At 40.2% G+C, this 15,252-nt stretch overlaps 1 protein-coding gene across 2 annotated transcripts; it reads right to left on the bottom strand.

Annotated features, from left to right (window-relative positions):
* Window positions 1-3,800: 3,800 nt before the first annotated feature.
* On the bottom strand, window positions 3,801-13,457 carry mtx3 (metaxin 3). 2 transcript variants are annotated; one of them, XM_061260187.1, is made up of 9 exons: window positions 13,372-13,457; window positions 12,505-12,574; window positions 12,195-12,271; window positions 11,860-11,952; window positions 10,842-11,024; window positions 9,879-9,955; window positions 9,424-9,581; window positions 8,608-8,696; window positions 3,801-7,998 (listed from the first exon to the last, which is right to left on the bottom strand). In XM_061260187.1, exons 1-9 carry the CDS (start codon window positions 13,450-13,452, stop codon window positions 7,915-7,917), a joined length of 912 nt encoding a protein of 303 aa, XP_061116171.1. In that variant the 5' UTR covers window positions 13,453-13,457; the 3' UTR covers window positions 3,801-7,914. The 2 variants fall into 2 exon arrangements, with proteins under 2 accessions (XP_061116171.1, XP_061116172.1); XM_061260188.1 differs by lacking the exon at window positions 8,608-8,696.
* Window positions 13,458-15,252: the final 1,795 nt, after the last annotated feature.

Genomic DNA, 15,252 nt, shown 5'->3' with positions numbered 1-15,252 from the left:
CTATACCTACAGGTCCTGGTTGTTGCAATGTAAGGTTATGCAGGTGTTTAATCGGTAGCCAACCATTGGCAGCATAGCTTTAGTGGATGGAAATGGTGATTATTGCTGGGAAGAAGATTAGAAAGCTATGGTGAATATACGGACCAGTTATCTTCGGTTTCCATGTTACACTTCCCTTGAAATATAGGCCTATTAGTCCCATTGTCGGAAAGCATGAGTCCAAATAATCCCATTATCGGAAACGATATATCAAAAGTAAACCGAAGCCTGATATTTAGAACACAGAAAAGTAATACAAGTTTTTCAGCAGGTCATTAATTATTTGATGGCAGTTCTACCCGCTGCGGGTGGGTGGGGCACTTTCACAGACGTCGAGACCGATTGCACTGCGTTTGCTTTCCCAAACACAGCCGCCACCCCTAATGCCAGTTAACGCGTAACAATTCCCAAACACAACCGCCACTCATAACGACACCACTACGTAAATTCCGGTTGAATGTCGATCATGTCGGACTGGGAAAATTCAAACTCTTTCATGAGTGCCGTTATGTTTAACGATATTCCCTGCTGCTGTTAATTTTTTTCAGTGTTTTTGGCCAGATCACGTTTCTCAAATGAGACCAGAGGAATGTGAGGGTATTAGTGGAGGATTTTTACCGGAGGTTTACCGCAGGATGACATCTAAAACAGATGTCTCATTAACTGCTCCCACATATTGTCAATAATGGGTAACTCCAGTTGTTTCCAGGCTGCGGAGGAAAAACGAAATAAAAATAAAACTTAACATCAATTTGTGTTTCATAAGAAAAGAACTGAGAGAAGTCCATATGCATGTTTGAGAAGGTTTATCGATTTCATTTTGCCTATGTTTTTCATAATTTCTGTATGAACATTCACCTAAAGCTACTTATTTTAAGTGTTAGGAAAACAGTAAGTTTACAGTAGTTTTGGGGATTATGGCCAGGTAAGTGAATACTTTGCACTATTTGAATTTGGTTCTGCAGTATGGTCATTATACAGTAGCCTATAGATATTCCTTCTTCTTGAACTGTACTTGTCTCATTCAAAGTACATTGCCATAATGGCACTGGGGGGACCTATTGTGTGGTAGAACCCACGAGAACAGATCTGTGAGCCTCTGTCATATGCCAAACTACTCTTACCTCTCATCTAATGGTTTGTGTTTATCCCAATTCCTGAAGTGCCAGAACTCATGTACAGACTGTGTTTTTAGCGCAGAACTCATCCATCTTTGTCTTACGCCGTAATGACGGTGGAATATGGTCCAGATAGACCAGCTGCAGACAGACCTCTGGATAAAGGGACCCCGTTAAACCTCTGAGCATGTGATAGCAGACAGAAACACAGACACCTTCGCGTAGAACATTTTGTACCAAACGGGGAAAATACAGACACTTCCTGGCATCGGACACAGCAAAAACCTGCCAGACAAGGACCTGAAAACAAGCAGAGAAATGGAACTGAACCTGTCCACTCCATTTCCAAAAAGCAGAGCGTGCCAAGAGGAAGGTCCTGTCATCTCTGAAAAATGTGAAATTCCTTTGTGCAGAATTCCAACATTTTCCAAAGCACACAATTTTTGCCTTGTAGGCACCACTCCACAATAAATAATGCGAACAGAATGGCAAATGACAAACAAAAGATTGACATCTCTGCACGGTGCTCACACATTTAGGAATCAATGTAAAACATGTAAAATGATGGAAGAACCTGTGGCCAGTCTGAAGAGATGACCCTCAGTTCATCACAGTATAAAATAAGAAATAAAATCACTTGAACCAATTCACTATTGCTCTGTTTTGACAGTCAAACGACTGCATTTCATAGCCTCATTTTGATGCCTCTTTATACTGAACCAAATTCTGGCTGAGCTTGAAAAGCAGTTTCTTTCAGCTCCAAAGCATGGAAAAGTATTTTATTTTTCCAAAGGAAATAATTCAATGATTACTCTGTGAGCATAGCACGTCTCTTGTTCTGTGTAAAATGGACGACATCATTTCTGGTAAGAAGGGGATCTTTTCCATTCCCTGTATGTATGCTGACATCTTCCAAACTGCGACGGATTACTAAACGAAGGCTACTTACCGCCAATGTTGGATGTCCACAGTGTGTTCCTTTCCCCAGTTTGATGCAGTGCTGCTCTTGAGAGATGACGAGAGTGCATGTGTACTGAATAAATTACTGGCATCTGTTGGAGTCAGAGACTTTGGATTCAAAATCCAGACTAAAGCAGGTGGTCAGTTCTCTGATCTGATCACTCTTGGGCTGTTGTCCATAAAATGCATTAATTTCGGCAGCCTTGTCGACTTATCAGGAGGAAAACAAGCTGTTCTTCATTTGTAATTTGGCATTGTGCTTCACACAAGACTGAAATCATAGGGTTCCTCAAAACAAACTGATGGAATTAATTATTTTGTGTCAACATTCTTGTAATACCAATGGTCTAAAATGGCCTTATTAACCAGATTTATCTTAGCAAAACACAAAACAGAAATACAGTAACCATATGAAACTGTCCAGTACTTTCAGAACTCCCCTTGCGGATCCAGAAATACATTTTTATTTAAGGCTTTAACCAGGGCAGCTGGAGTGTTTTGTCCTACATATGCCAGCCGAGTATCAGAGGGCAGCAGTCGGTTTATGGTGAGGTCTGGTTTTTGAAGTTGGCCTATTCGGATCAGCACGCAGACAAGTGAGTCTCAAGACACCAGACTGACATGCAATTTTCCACAAAACCCCAAACAGAAGAAGCTGATGGCCACAAAAGAGGATTGAGTCATGCCAAGATATTTATACCAAAGTGGTGCAAGAAGACAAAATGTCCTTCCTAGAGGACACTGACACATCCTGCCATCAGCTTGTTTATGACTTTCACATTAACCTTTGAGCCAGGGATCAAGGCTGGCCCTCCGATCCAAATCCAGCCTGGTTTTTGTTTCTCCTGGGTAATTAGCGCTACTGATTAGCCAGACTGTCTTCACACCTGACTCCTTCACACCTGAGAGTGGAAAAGCAGCAGTTCTTGTCCCTCAAGGACCATGAGTTGCTGATCCCTACTGTAAGCTGACCTTTGAGGAAATATGTCAGAGGGAGAGTGTAGAGCTGTGTCATCTGCTTCTGCCTGGAAAACAGACTGCTGACAGAGCTTCACGAAAAAGTGCTTCAAACTTTAAAGTGTCCAATGTGTAGAGTTAACCAAAACAATGCTGAGGAATGTGTCAAACAGTGGAAAAGGCCATCATTTTGTCTGTTTCCCCAGAGTAGTACGTGAACTGCAGAAGTAACCGCTTTTTTATACAGCATCATGATTTGATTTTTTGTGTTGGGTCTTACAGTTGGCCAAAAAGTGCATAGGAAAACCATAGTCTGTCAAGTAATGTCAATATTATTCTCATTTCAGAGGCCAGTGGGAGTGAGCTTGCTTAACATTTCCAAATACCATGTTCATTGGCGTCCCAACCAAAAACGTCTTCATGGACAGACAGTCTAGAGAAATTACAGTCAAGAAACTGAAGTTATTCAACACAAATGACTGACACACTAGTTTACTTTGATGAGAGGTGGTTGATCATGAATATGATTAAGCCTTGAAACAAACAAAGTACTTACAGTAAGTTAGATAAAAAATCCTTCATCTTCAGGACACATGTACAACATTTAGTACAGAAAACCATATGTTGTCAACTGTACCTAAATTTGAGTCTAATTAAATAACTGGGTAAAATTAAAAGTTCATGCAAGGAATTGCATAAAGGACAATAAGGACACTGACCACAAAGTGGTAAAATGAGTTTTAAGGGACCAGGCAGCAGAAAACACACATGGTATACACACAGTCCTTGACAAGAAAGAAAAACTGCAATATACAATACAAAGGCAGCACACACACAAACACAAAATGAAAGTGACACATTTTGGGATTACAAAATACAAAATATGACTTCATAAAAATGCATAAGATTATTTCTATATGGAAAAAAACTGATAAAATGTAATCTCAGATTTCTGTGCTATAAGAACATGTGAATTGTAAAACATTATTATTCTAAGATACTTCATCTTGTAATGACCAATTATGAAAATAATTTTGTTGTGTTTTGTCATATCGCTAAATCCATTCAATGACAGAAGTTTAACATTACAGAAAGTGCCAGAACATAACCACCAGAAAGTGGAACTCCACATTACTGGAGACCCTTAAACACAGGATGATGAATATGTGCTTAAATCATTAATGGGCAATTATATACCTGCAATCATTAATCCTAATAATATTCTAGCTAGAGGGAATCATATAATACATTTTCACTGATCAAATTATCTGATTCATTCCAAGCAATTAATGTCACTTGGTAATACAATATTTCACATCCTTATGAACACAATTGTGTATATCTGGACTACAGTACTGAAGGAAATATTTTATTTAGAAAATGTATTGCCAGATATACAAGAGATGAATTGTAGTGCAAATATCGAGTTATACTTCCATTGTAGACCTGCTGCTTTAATGTCCAAAGAAAGTGACCCTGGATTCTGGACAAAGCACTGCCTTTTCCCCAGACAGCACTGCACTGCTTAAGGACACTGTACTACATGAACCAGCTGGAATTGTGTTGTACGGTACTGCTCTTTATTTAACCACACAAAACATGTAATATACATCTCTGTACAGCCTTTTCACATAGCTTGTTTATAAAACTACCAGCAGTACACAATACAATGTTGTACTGTACTATTATTTTGTAAAATAACTTTTTGTAGAAGGTATGAGAGATAAAGGAATTGTATATCTCTACAACTGTACACGGAGAAGGCACACAGAACCACTTCTGAAAACTGTACTGGCTCTGTGTGTTTTTATTAACATGTTGTTGAATATTCACATGCAAGGCTAGGCCATGGACTTTATTTCTGCCTGTGTGCCAATGATCCCTTCTTCGAATGAGGCAAATTCATATTTTACATTTTCTTACATCTCACGTTCTATACACTACATATAGTATTTACATTTATTGAGATACTGAGAGGTTTATTGAAGATGAAAGAGTACCCATTCTATGGAAAACTGGCTTAAATTATATTTAACAACAATTATTGAATTATTTAAAAAATGAATGCTGCAGAGGGTGGTAGGGGTTGAACCCAAGCCAAGTCAGGAGTAATCAAAACATGACCAATAACGTATACTTTCACCCCAATAATGTTTGGGCTTTACAGAAACATTTTTAAACAGTTTGTATTTTCAGAAGAAATCCTCTGAATCAAAATCCATGTACTCCCTGTCAGAGACAGCTCAGCTGGTCATTGTGCACATTAGAGGTGTTCAATCCAAACAGTCTAGGTCCAGGTCTCTAAAAAACAGATTTTAATGTGTGATCTGGCTTTGTTCCTCCAGCAGTGCTCAAGAGCTCTGTGGTCCAGATGCATTATGGGGGATATGAGCACCGCTGTCCGTTTACATTCCTACAGAGTAACGCAGCTGCAGGTGTGGCTGGCATGGAACAGAACAGATGACATTAATTAAGCGGTCATAATTCATCTGTCATAATCATTAATAAACACCTCCAATGAGCTCCAGTCTTCAAAATATACCCGTTCTACTGCTCACTATGCCACTTATGGAAATATAACTCTTTTGAAGAGCTGTCTCTAACCCTCTCGTTCAAGTGCATTAATAAAATCAAATTATCAAATACATAATAATAATATACCTGTTTCGGGGAAATAACTGTGATGTCTGTTTTCAGTACTTGTATATCATAATGTTGATTTTCAGCTGTACAATGTAACTAAGGTTTTGGAATGCAATTTGGCTAAATAAATCGGGCACAGGAAAGCAGAGATGGGTTGGGCTTGAACACTTGTATCAAACAGACTGTTAATGTTCCAAATGTCACTTCAGAACACGGGCATTAGCATCGTGCTCAGGAAATATAAGAAAAAAGAATCCCTATTTTCTCCAAACCAATATCTACTAACAAGCTGATAACATAGCCTTGTTTCCATTCAATCCTGTACTATAATACTGTATATAGACACACAGAAAGAAAGTATTAACAATTATGTCACCCCACACCAGGAATACAAAAGTTGTAATATTGTTCCGGAACATCTGTGTTATTGTCTGTCTCAAAGAAATACATAATTTTAAAAGTATGGATTCCAAATTAATATCTCATAACATTCACAAATATTTCATGCTGTAACATACATTTCTAAATTACTGCAAAAACACCATGAGTGACACTAAAAGCATAAGTGGATATGGTACAGAATCTGTCCTATTATATTTATGACTATTTTAAAATGTATGACTTCAAAGGCCATGTGGATAGAGGCATATAGATTATTAAGTCCACTTTTGTGCTGGCATATGCAAATATAATGTACACTACATGATGTCAAATTTACACTTGCAAAGCAATGACAATTCTCATCATTCAAGACTTTCCAAACATTCCCCATAGAACATCTTGTCAACATTCGGTATCTTTCGCTCACAGCTCAACCACAGACCTGCTTCACAGACCACAGATTCACAAACCACAGACCAGGAGATCAGCAGATTTGTACAGCATAGATGTGCATATGTATAGAGTATGTGCCCTGTAGCTCAACGGATCATTTTGAGTGGCTTAAACTTTTTTCCTGATAATTTTGTCCCCAAATACTGAACAGTAAACCAGAACTAACAATCGCTCTAGCAAACTGGTTCTGGTTCCTGGTGTCACAATATGTCTCTCAATACAATATAACATGCTTAGATTCGGTTTTTAAAATAAAGTGCTTGCAGTCGCCAATGAACCATCATTTTGAGATTTCAACTGTTTTTTACAACAAACATTTAAACATTTCTTACTGATTAAATCCATATGGTACTGGTGTTTCTGATTATTACTCATGAATTTCAGTCCCATGAGCATGCTAGGGGGGATTTTGTTCTTATTTTAAGATATTGTCTTGTATTATTGTTGAAATGAATATCTGCTTCCACAATGGTCATTCTGAACTTCAGCTGGCAACTGGCTATTCAACGTCAATAACATTCATTAACATTCCTCGTTCTGACGCAATCCTATTTCATCAATCCAAAACATTATAAAGAACACCTTCATGTATTTTAAAAGATAAAGACAAGATCAAAATCCATCCCTGCTTAAAACATTCCCTTTTGCCATGCTTGAATCCTACTGACAAGGCAATATTTCTCAAAATCAGGTAGCTGAACTTGCCAGTTCAGGATCAATCAAAAATCAACAAGAACTTCACAATAAGGCCATGTTCTCATCGTGACAAGTAATCTCAAAATCGCAAAAGGTAAGTCTAATGTTTTCCTAAAAAATAATAATGGGCAGATATTGAGGTTTTATGTGAAATATATATATTCAGCCATGCTCCCTGAAGGTGTGTCCTGTTACATATTCAATACCACACCCTGGTCCCCCACTCAGTACTCTAACCAGTGTTCTGCAGATTACGCACACAGTGCTCACACCCTGAATACTGCTTAGTACATCACACACACACACACACACACACACACTGCTCACATCCTGAATGCTGCTCAGAGCTCAACACATTGGACAGACTGTGAATAGCATGGTCTGCTTCAGAACCTCTTTAGCTGAGTGAAACAGGTAAAGCCACTCAGTCAGGAATATTTGTTTCCTGTCTGGGAGCTGAACCAGCAACCCTGTGTTTACACGCCCAGTTCTCTTAACCATGTGACCCACACAGGGTGGAGAGAGTGGGCAGGGCCACAGGAGAATGGGAGCCAGGTGAGAATGGGCGGGGCAGCAGGATAATTGTTGGGGCAACAGAATAATGGGCGGGGCAGCAGATTATGACGTAGCGTAGTGTGTACTTCCTGAGGATTTGCAGGGGGAGGGGTCACGCTGTGGAGTTCCTCTCTCGGGGCTGGGGGGCGGGTTTGGGCTCCGCTCGCCGGGGGCTGCTACGCAGATTATCATCCATCTACCACAGAGAAAAACACAGACAGACACAGACAGACACATACAGATACAGACAGACACACACAGACAGACAGATACACACACACAGACACACACAGACAGACAGACAGACAACATTCAGTACTTGGGGCCCATATTCTGACCTGGACAGAGTCAATAATCCCAATGAAATCCATGCAGGGATGACAGAAACACTTATCACTAAGCACAACTTCTCAATCATGCAGCACAGAAGTGAATTGGAGGCCAATCCTCTTATAAATCATCCATTACAGGATCATCACACCTACAGTACACACACCAGTGTCACCACAGAATATGGCATTTTTACTATAAACATTTTCAAACAATGCTTCAGAACACCTAGTTTCAATGTATTCCTGAGATCAAGTTATTTAACATTAAGAAAACTGATTATGCTGAAATGAAATTGCAATGTTTTTTGAATATATTTGTGGCACTGGCTGAATACAGAGGTCTGAAGAATGACATCCTGTAATGTGCTTGTGGCAGGAAACCCAACTTTGCATAAATGAATGAAATAAGCGGACAAATGCTGATTAAGCATGCAGAGAGAGCAGGAGAACTGCAAACAGGGAGCAGAAAAGACCTTTTCGATAAGGTTGGACTCTTTGTTAACAAGCTGTGTCAGTTTCTGGAGGTTTGCGTCTACCGAGTCCTGGCTGGTGGGAGGAGACCCTGAAGAGGCAAGAGAGCGGAGAAAAGACGGGAAAGAAGAGAGGCGGAGGAAAAGATCACCCCTTCAATTAAGCCGCACCGTTAGCGAAGAATGTTAATGTGGATTAGTAAATTGAGATTTCAGTACATCATAAATCATTACCTCTGGACTTCATGAACACAGTAACAGCAGCACTTGAGTGGTTTAACAGTCTCTCTGCATTGGTGATGTTTAAGGTTTCTGATTTCACCAAGGTGGGGTTTTTTTCCCTGCAAATTTGCTCTGCAATTTGTCTTGCGCAAATCCAAGTTTGAAAGTCAAGCAAGCTCTTTCCCTGGATTTAGTTCATAGTTCTTTGAAGGGGCAGCCTGTAGCCTAGTGGCTAAGGGGCTTGACTGGGAATTTCAAGCTCCAGTATAGCCATAACAAGATCCATGCAGCTGTTGGGTCCTTGTGCCAGGCACTTAAACCCACAATGCTCCATGGGCATTGGCCCTTGTTCGTCTTTTTTTGTTTTGCTTTGTGTTTTGTTTTTGTGGGCCAATTATGCCACTCCATGAGAGTCGGCCAAACTCGGCTTTGGCAGGACCAGGAATTGAACCCCACTCATCAGTGTGCAACTGTAACAAACTGATGACTGCATTTGTCTGTTACTTTAGCTGCGGCTCCCCGCCCCTCATTAGTCTAATATGTGTAATAGTCTAATAACTGTAAGTCCCTTTGGATCAGCTAAAAACACAAGATTACCAGGGGCACCGTCTCCAAAGTAGTGGTGGAGGACAGAGTCGCAGAAGTGGCACAGGTTGGAGAGCTGCTTCAGGTGCTGCTGGAGCTGGCCGCTGGGGAGACTGGCCCGGTGCAGCGGGGCGATGTACCCGAACACAAAGGCATCCAGGCTGCCCGGCCTGAGGAACAGAGCTGGGGACATTACTGACCTCTTATACGGTGGGTTAATTCACTGCACATTCCGAGTCTGATTAAATAAACAATAAACAATTTTTAATAAAGGTCCTTTTGCAAATATTAACCCATTGAAAATGAATTATCCCTCTGTTAGTAATCTTTGTGTTATTCTCCAAGGGCTACTAATATCACTGCTCTGTATTGGTATCCATGATATGGAGATAAAGAAACGGTATATCACATTAATACTCAACGATAATGAACTAAGAACATCCTCCTCACGGACGAGCAACACTCACGTGCTTCCGAAGAAGTACTGCGCTGTACCCAGCCTGTAGGACAGCAGATTCAGGCACTCTTTCGCTTCACTGTAGATCTAATGAGAGAGGAGCTGCAATTAATCCTCTTCACTGTGATGTAGGATTTGGGTCACTGTCTCACAGTATGGAACGCAGAGAACAGTGTTTTTTCCTGCCATTTCTGATGGCCTACTGGCTTCAAAATGGCTGGTATTGGGAAATTCAGGAGTCTGATCTATGACCGGGAAATACACATCAACCACAGTACAGACTTTATGCCTTTTGGCCGGTGAACCCCTGGTCATTTCCAGATGGTAATATTAAAACTTGGGACAGCTGATTGGAGTTGGGTTCAGGATGATCTCACTGACCACAGAATGATGTTACTGTGGATGGATCCACCCAGCACGGGAGACTTTTTACACAGAAACCCTCTCTCTCTCTCTCTGCCTCAGAGGAGAACACTTTACCAGCTGCCCAGAGTTCAGACAGCCACCGGAGAGCCAGAGGCTCTGGAAACCAGGCAAAATCAAGCCCCCCTCAAAACAATCCATAAAACGAAATACCGAGACAGACATTCCTGTTCAAGACACTTTTTAGCCAAGAGCCTACAAGAGAAAACTGTAAAAAAAAGAAAAACACTTTATTCTCTAGCAAAACCTGAAATATACAGCTAAAGATGAACAAAACATACAGTGATAAGCAAGCAAAAATGCATATTGTGGGGATGACTGAAAATATGAAATTATGAAAAAACATAATAAACAAGCAGACATCTCTGGTTCTGTTTAGCCTTACTAAGTACCTTTAGTACCTTACTAAGAGACCTCATTCATCTGGATTTCCTCAAATAAAGTATTGCATTAAACGCCTTCAACAAGGACCTCCAATGTAAAAATCACACAAGAAAAACGCCTGGGCCTACACATCACATTACAGTGGCAGAGCCAATGAGATGCTTACCTTGGCCTCCACCTCTGTGATGCTGTGCAGTGGGGACTCCCCTTTCGTCAGAAGGATCCGGGACAAAGCTGCGCTGGCCAATCGGCTCGGGAGGAAGAAGTTGAGTGGGAATGGTGAGCGGGAGGCGTACCACGGCCGGGTCAGGTTTGCGTAGTTCTCTGCGTCCACCCAGAACGTGTGCAGCTACGGTCCAATCACAAACAACCACCTCAATGATCTCTGTGTGTAGCTATAGTCCAATCACAAACAACCACCTCAATGATCTCTGTGTGTAGCTATAGTCCAATCACAAACAACCACCTCAATGATCTCTGTGTGTAGCTATAGTCCAATCACAAAAACCACCTCAATGATCTCTGTGTGTAGCTATGGTCCAATCACAAACAAACACCTCAATGATCTCTGTATGCAGCTTTCTGCTAACGTCAAACCATTCAGTTCAAAATTTTCTTAAAATGTTTGAACTGGTGATGTTTGAACTGTTTGAAATATTTTGAAATCTGCCTATATATATTTCTATTTAACAAGACTGAAAATGCTCTTTGTCTGCAAGACACAAACAATGGCAGTATTCATATATAATTGAGGAACTGAATTTCGACCCTTATAAGAATCAATTTATTGCCATTTCCAACTGCAATTGTCATTTTATAGGTTTTATTTTATAGGTTTTATTTAATCAAATTATAAACCACACTGATTATACACAGTTCTACTGTTGTTCACTCTCCTGCCATCAAGTGTCACTGTTGAGGCCTGAATATGAACAATTCCTTTACACTGGAAATGTGCTCAACCACACAAGGCTGAAGTTTGCTGGTTGAAAAAGTCAAGTCTTCTGATCATTTCCTGCAGCAAAATGTTGAAATGTTGTTCCCTTTGCTAGGCCATGGGTCCCTTCCACAGCACCTTTTCTTTCCACAAATAATGTGCTATGTAACTGCACAGGCTAAAATTTGTAAGGGTTTGCAATGATTACTGGCAGTGGGGTTTAGGTAACAGGTACACAGATACGTACCAGTGCTGGCTGCAGTTTCTCCTGAAGCAGGGCGATATAGGCCATAGTGTCCGCCCCCTGTTTGGCTGAGAGCTCGTAGTCCGCATTGAATCTCTGTTAAGAAGAAAAACATTTTAAAGATTTAGAATCGATGCAAAACCAGGGAATGTGACCAGGACACTGACATTAACACCAAATTCTTTCTAAATGTTCCACGGAATCATTATTTACCACAATGACTCAAGACCTTGGTTTAATGTATCATCTGAGGGACAGATGTCAGATTTAAACTGAAAACATAATATTACGCTATACATGCAGGAAAGCATACATGCATCCAAAACACAATGAATTACCCTTTTTCTTAAGAAGTTGAGAATTTGCACTGGTTCCGTCACCATAACCTCGTCACAGTGCAGGGATGGTACTGTTCCTGTAGTGCAGGAGAAGATAACAGACCTAAGTGATGCTTTGGATACCACAACAACCTGTTAAAGAGGATACTGAATCCAGCTGTTAACACCTATTGTATGTTCATGTTGCATCTTTACATCGGAGCATTTACAAAAGGTGAAACCAGAGTTTACCCTGGATAGATCTGATTCTTTCAAATGTTAAAAGAACTGCAACTCCCCACACATGCAAACATCCATTTAAGATAGCTACCTGTCAACGTCTTCCATGTCCAGTCAACTGGCACGATTGTAATCTTGGCCCCTGAAAATTTAGCGTAAGCCTGAAAAAATAAAATTCTGAATCAGCAAAGAATACACAATCACATAGCTACTCTATCTTAACAGTTTAACGAACAACTAGATATTCTCCTTATTGGAAGTGCAACCCACCTTAAAATATTTCTACCATACACGGAGGATTATGCAAAAGTAACAGAAAACTTTTAAAATTGTGACATTCAGGCAGGCAGATTGTATGCTTAAATCCAAGACAGCAGTGCTCAACATCGACAGCTAGCTAACGTTGCTAACGTTACAGTGGCGAGTGACTGCGAATCGAGTGAGGTGTCACCTTGTCTGGTGCGAATAACCACCCGATTGAACAGAAAAGGTTATGACTGTATTTTGAGGTAGACAGATCTTATCACGTATAATACAATATATTATGCTTACATGTATGGAAACAGTGCTGATGAGGTTATGAAAATCAGTGACCTTGAATCAATAATAGCTAGCCCGATAGCTTTGAAGAAGAATGTTATCTAAATACCCCATCTGAGCCAGCCATCATGTCTGCCATAATAACTCATTAAAGTACGAATCATTTATTTATTGGCTGCATTCAATAATCAACATGCATGTGTGGCCGACAGTTAAATTACTAGTATTATATGCACATAACTAGTGAATTAATTTCACAATGGAAAGCACGAAGTACACATTTTTTCAGAGCATCTAACGTTAGCCAGCTAGCTAGCTAACGTTAACTACGACAGTCCGTAGCTACCCAGCTAAGTCAGTGAAAGAAGACTGTCATATGTTCAGCACTGCCGCAGGTTTATATTTCTAAAGCAGTTACCAGCACAACGAGGGAATCTGTGTGTACAGATGGTAAACCCCAATCGCCTCCCCAGCAACGAAGTTCCATGGGAGTCGCCATGTTTATGTGACTGAACAGGAAGTGAGGAATTTACAGCGTTTTCGATCCTGCGGCTCATGTTACAGAACGCATCTTTTTGTTTTGGGATAACCTGAGACATGCTGTCCCGTACGTGCCTTTTATACTGTCATCTGTTGTCAGTATAACTGTTTACTTGACAGAAGGTGACGGTGGTAACATGGTACTGCAGCGGTAATATTTGTAACTAACAGGTTATAGGTTGGATTCCACGTGGAGTTATGATGTATAGCTACATGCACTAAGCAAGGGCTGGCTGTTTTGTGTTTGTAGGCTACATTTTCCTGATTGGCCTCATTGACCTTTTTACAGAATCGCAATTTTAAATTCTGCCATTCAGATTAAATTTCACTAAGTGTTATTTAGTTGTGGTCTTATCTCTGTATCTTTCATATGAATGGATTTTACAAGTAAAAACTCCAAAGCCTCACACATTTCATTCCAGTTGACACTATGCCATCTCAGCGCAGACACATTAAAATGAGCAATACACCTTATTGTATTCAGATTACAGATGATATTATTATTATCTTTAAAAAGAGATAGGAGGTCCACCAGGTGCAGCTGATGGCCTGCCAAGCGCCTGAGAGGTAACTATGGCAACCTGAAGTCAAACAGAGCTGAGGTGGCCCGGAAAACGCGTATGATGGTGTGAATCCGGAATGAAGAGGAGTTCTGTCATGGTTCCATCCTCTGGGAAGGATCTGAGTAGGATATCTAGCTCCTCCCTTGGGTGTCCCATGGTCCAAAAGGGCAAGATTTGCTGTTAATTACATAAAAATAAGTGCATGGCAAATGTTTTTGTTTCGATGAACAGATGGATTTAAGTATTTGAAAAGCCAGGTCATGAAACTGTTTCTTTTAACTGTTAGCAGTGAAAGGCTTCTCTGGAAATCCAGTGTTTACCGTAGGTTGTAAATTTTCCAGTCTTTCTGACTTTCATTTACTGGAATGTCGTGCTTGTGTCCTCCAGAAATATCTGTAATATTAGAAACACCTGTTGATTTGTGCAGATGGGATGGGGTACCCTGAACAACTGCAGATTTTCAAGTTGGTGAATCCGTAGGTCGATGAGCCTGAAATGAAGAACACCTATTTGCCCTTTACATAGCACCCTATTCTATGGCGCCTGGCTTAAACCAAAGGGCTAATCTTGGCTGAAATGGACTGAAGAGAATGTCATGTGCTATGACTGGAACACTAGGTCAGTTCAGGTTTATGCAGCCCTTAACAGACCAATAAAACACTAGAAGCATCTATTTATCGTCTCGTGGTGTTTTTATGCCGGGAATACGATTTTGGAGCAGCATGTTTTGCTTGTGAAAACACCTTTAGTACATTTCACACCAACTAGGCTATTATGTTCTTTTAAATGCGTTTCAGTGTGTTTGGCAGGTATTGTATGGTGCAATAAAAATGATGCAAGTCATTGCAGAAGACCAATAAGTCTAAAAAATAAGTCTAATAAATACCCAAAAAAGTGCTCACGGAGTGTATATTTAGAAGGAATACACAGATATTTCTTAGTACAGAGACTGTAACAGGGATTTTTGAATGTTGTTTTGCAGGAAAGAATTGTTAAATATTTACAAGGGCAAAATGTTCTCTCAATGCATTGTATCAGTTCCAATAACTTCTGTAATAATAGCTTGGTAAATACTTGGATCTTCAGGTATAGAAGATTGAAATATTGGCATATTATGACTGGCACAGCATTGTTAAGTGAATATGTATTGATGCTTTTGTCTGTGTATGTATGAGAATGAATTTGTTTGGTGCATG

The sequence above is a fragment of the Conger conger genome, chromosome 11, assembly GCF_963514075.1.
Source record: "Conger conger chromosome 11, fConCon1.1, whole genome shotgun sequence".
In the NCBI taxonomy this organism is placed as follows: Eukaryota; Metazoa; Chordata; class Actinopteri; order Anguilliformes; family Congridae; genus Conger; species Conger conger.
Note: the sequence above shows the minus strand (reverse complement) of the source record. Positions and strands in the feature narration are given on the sequence as shown.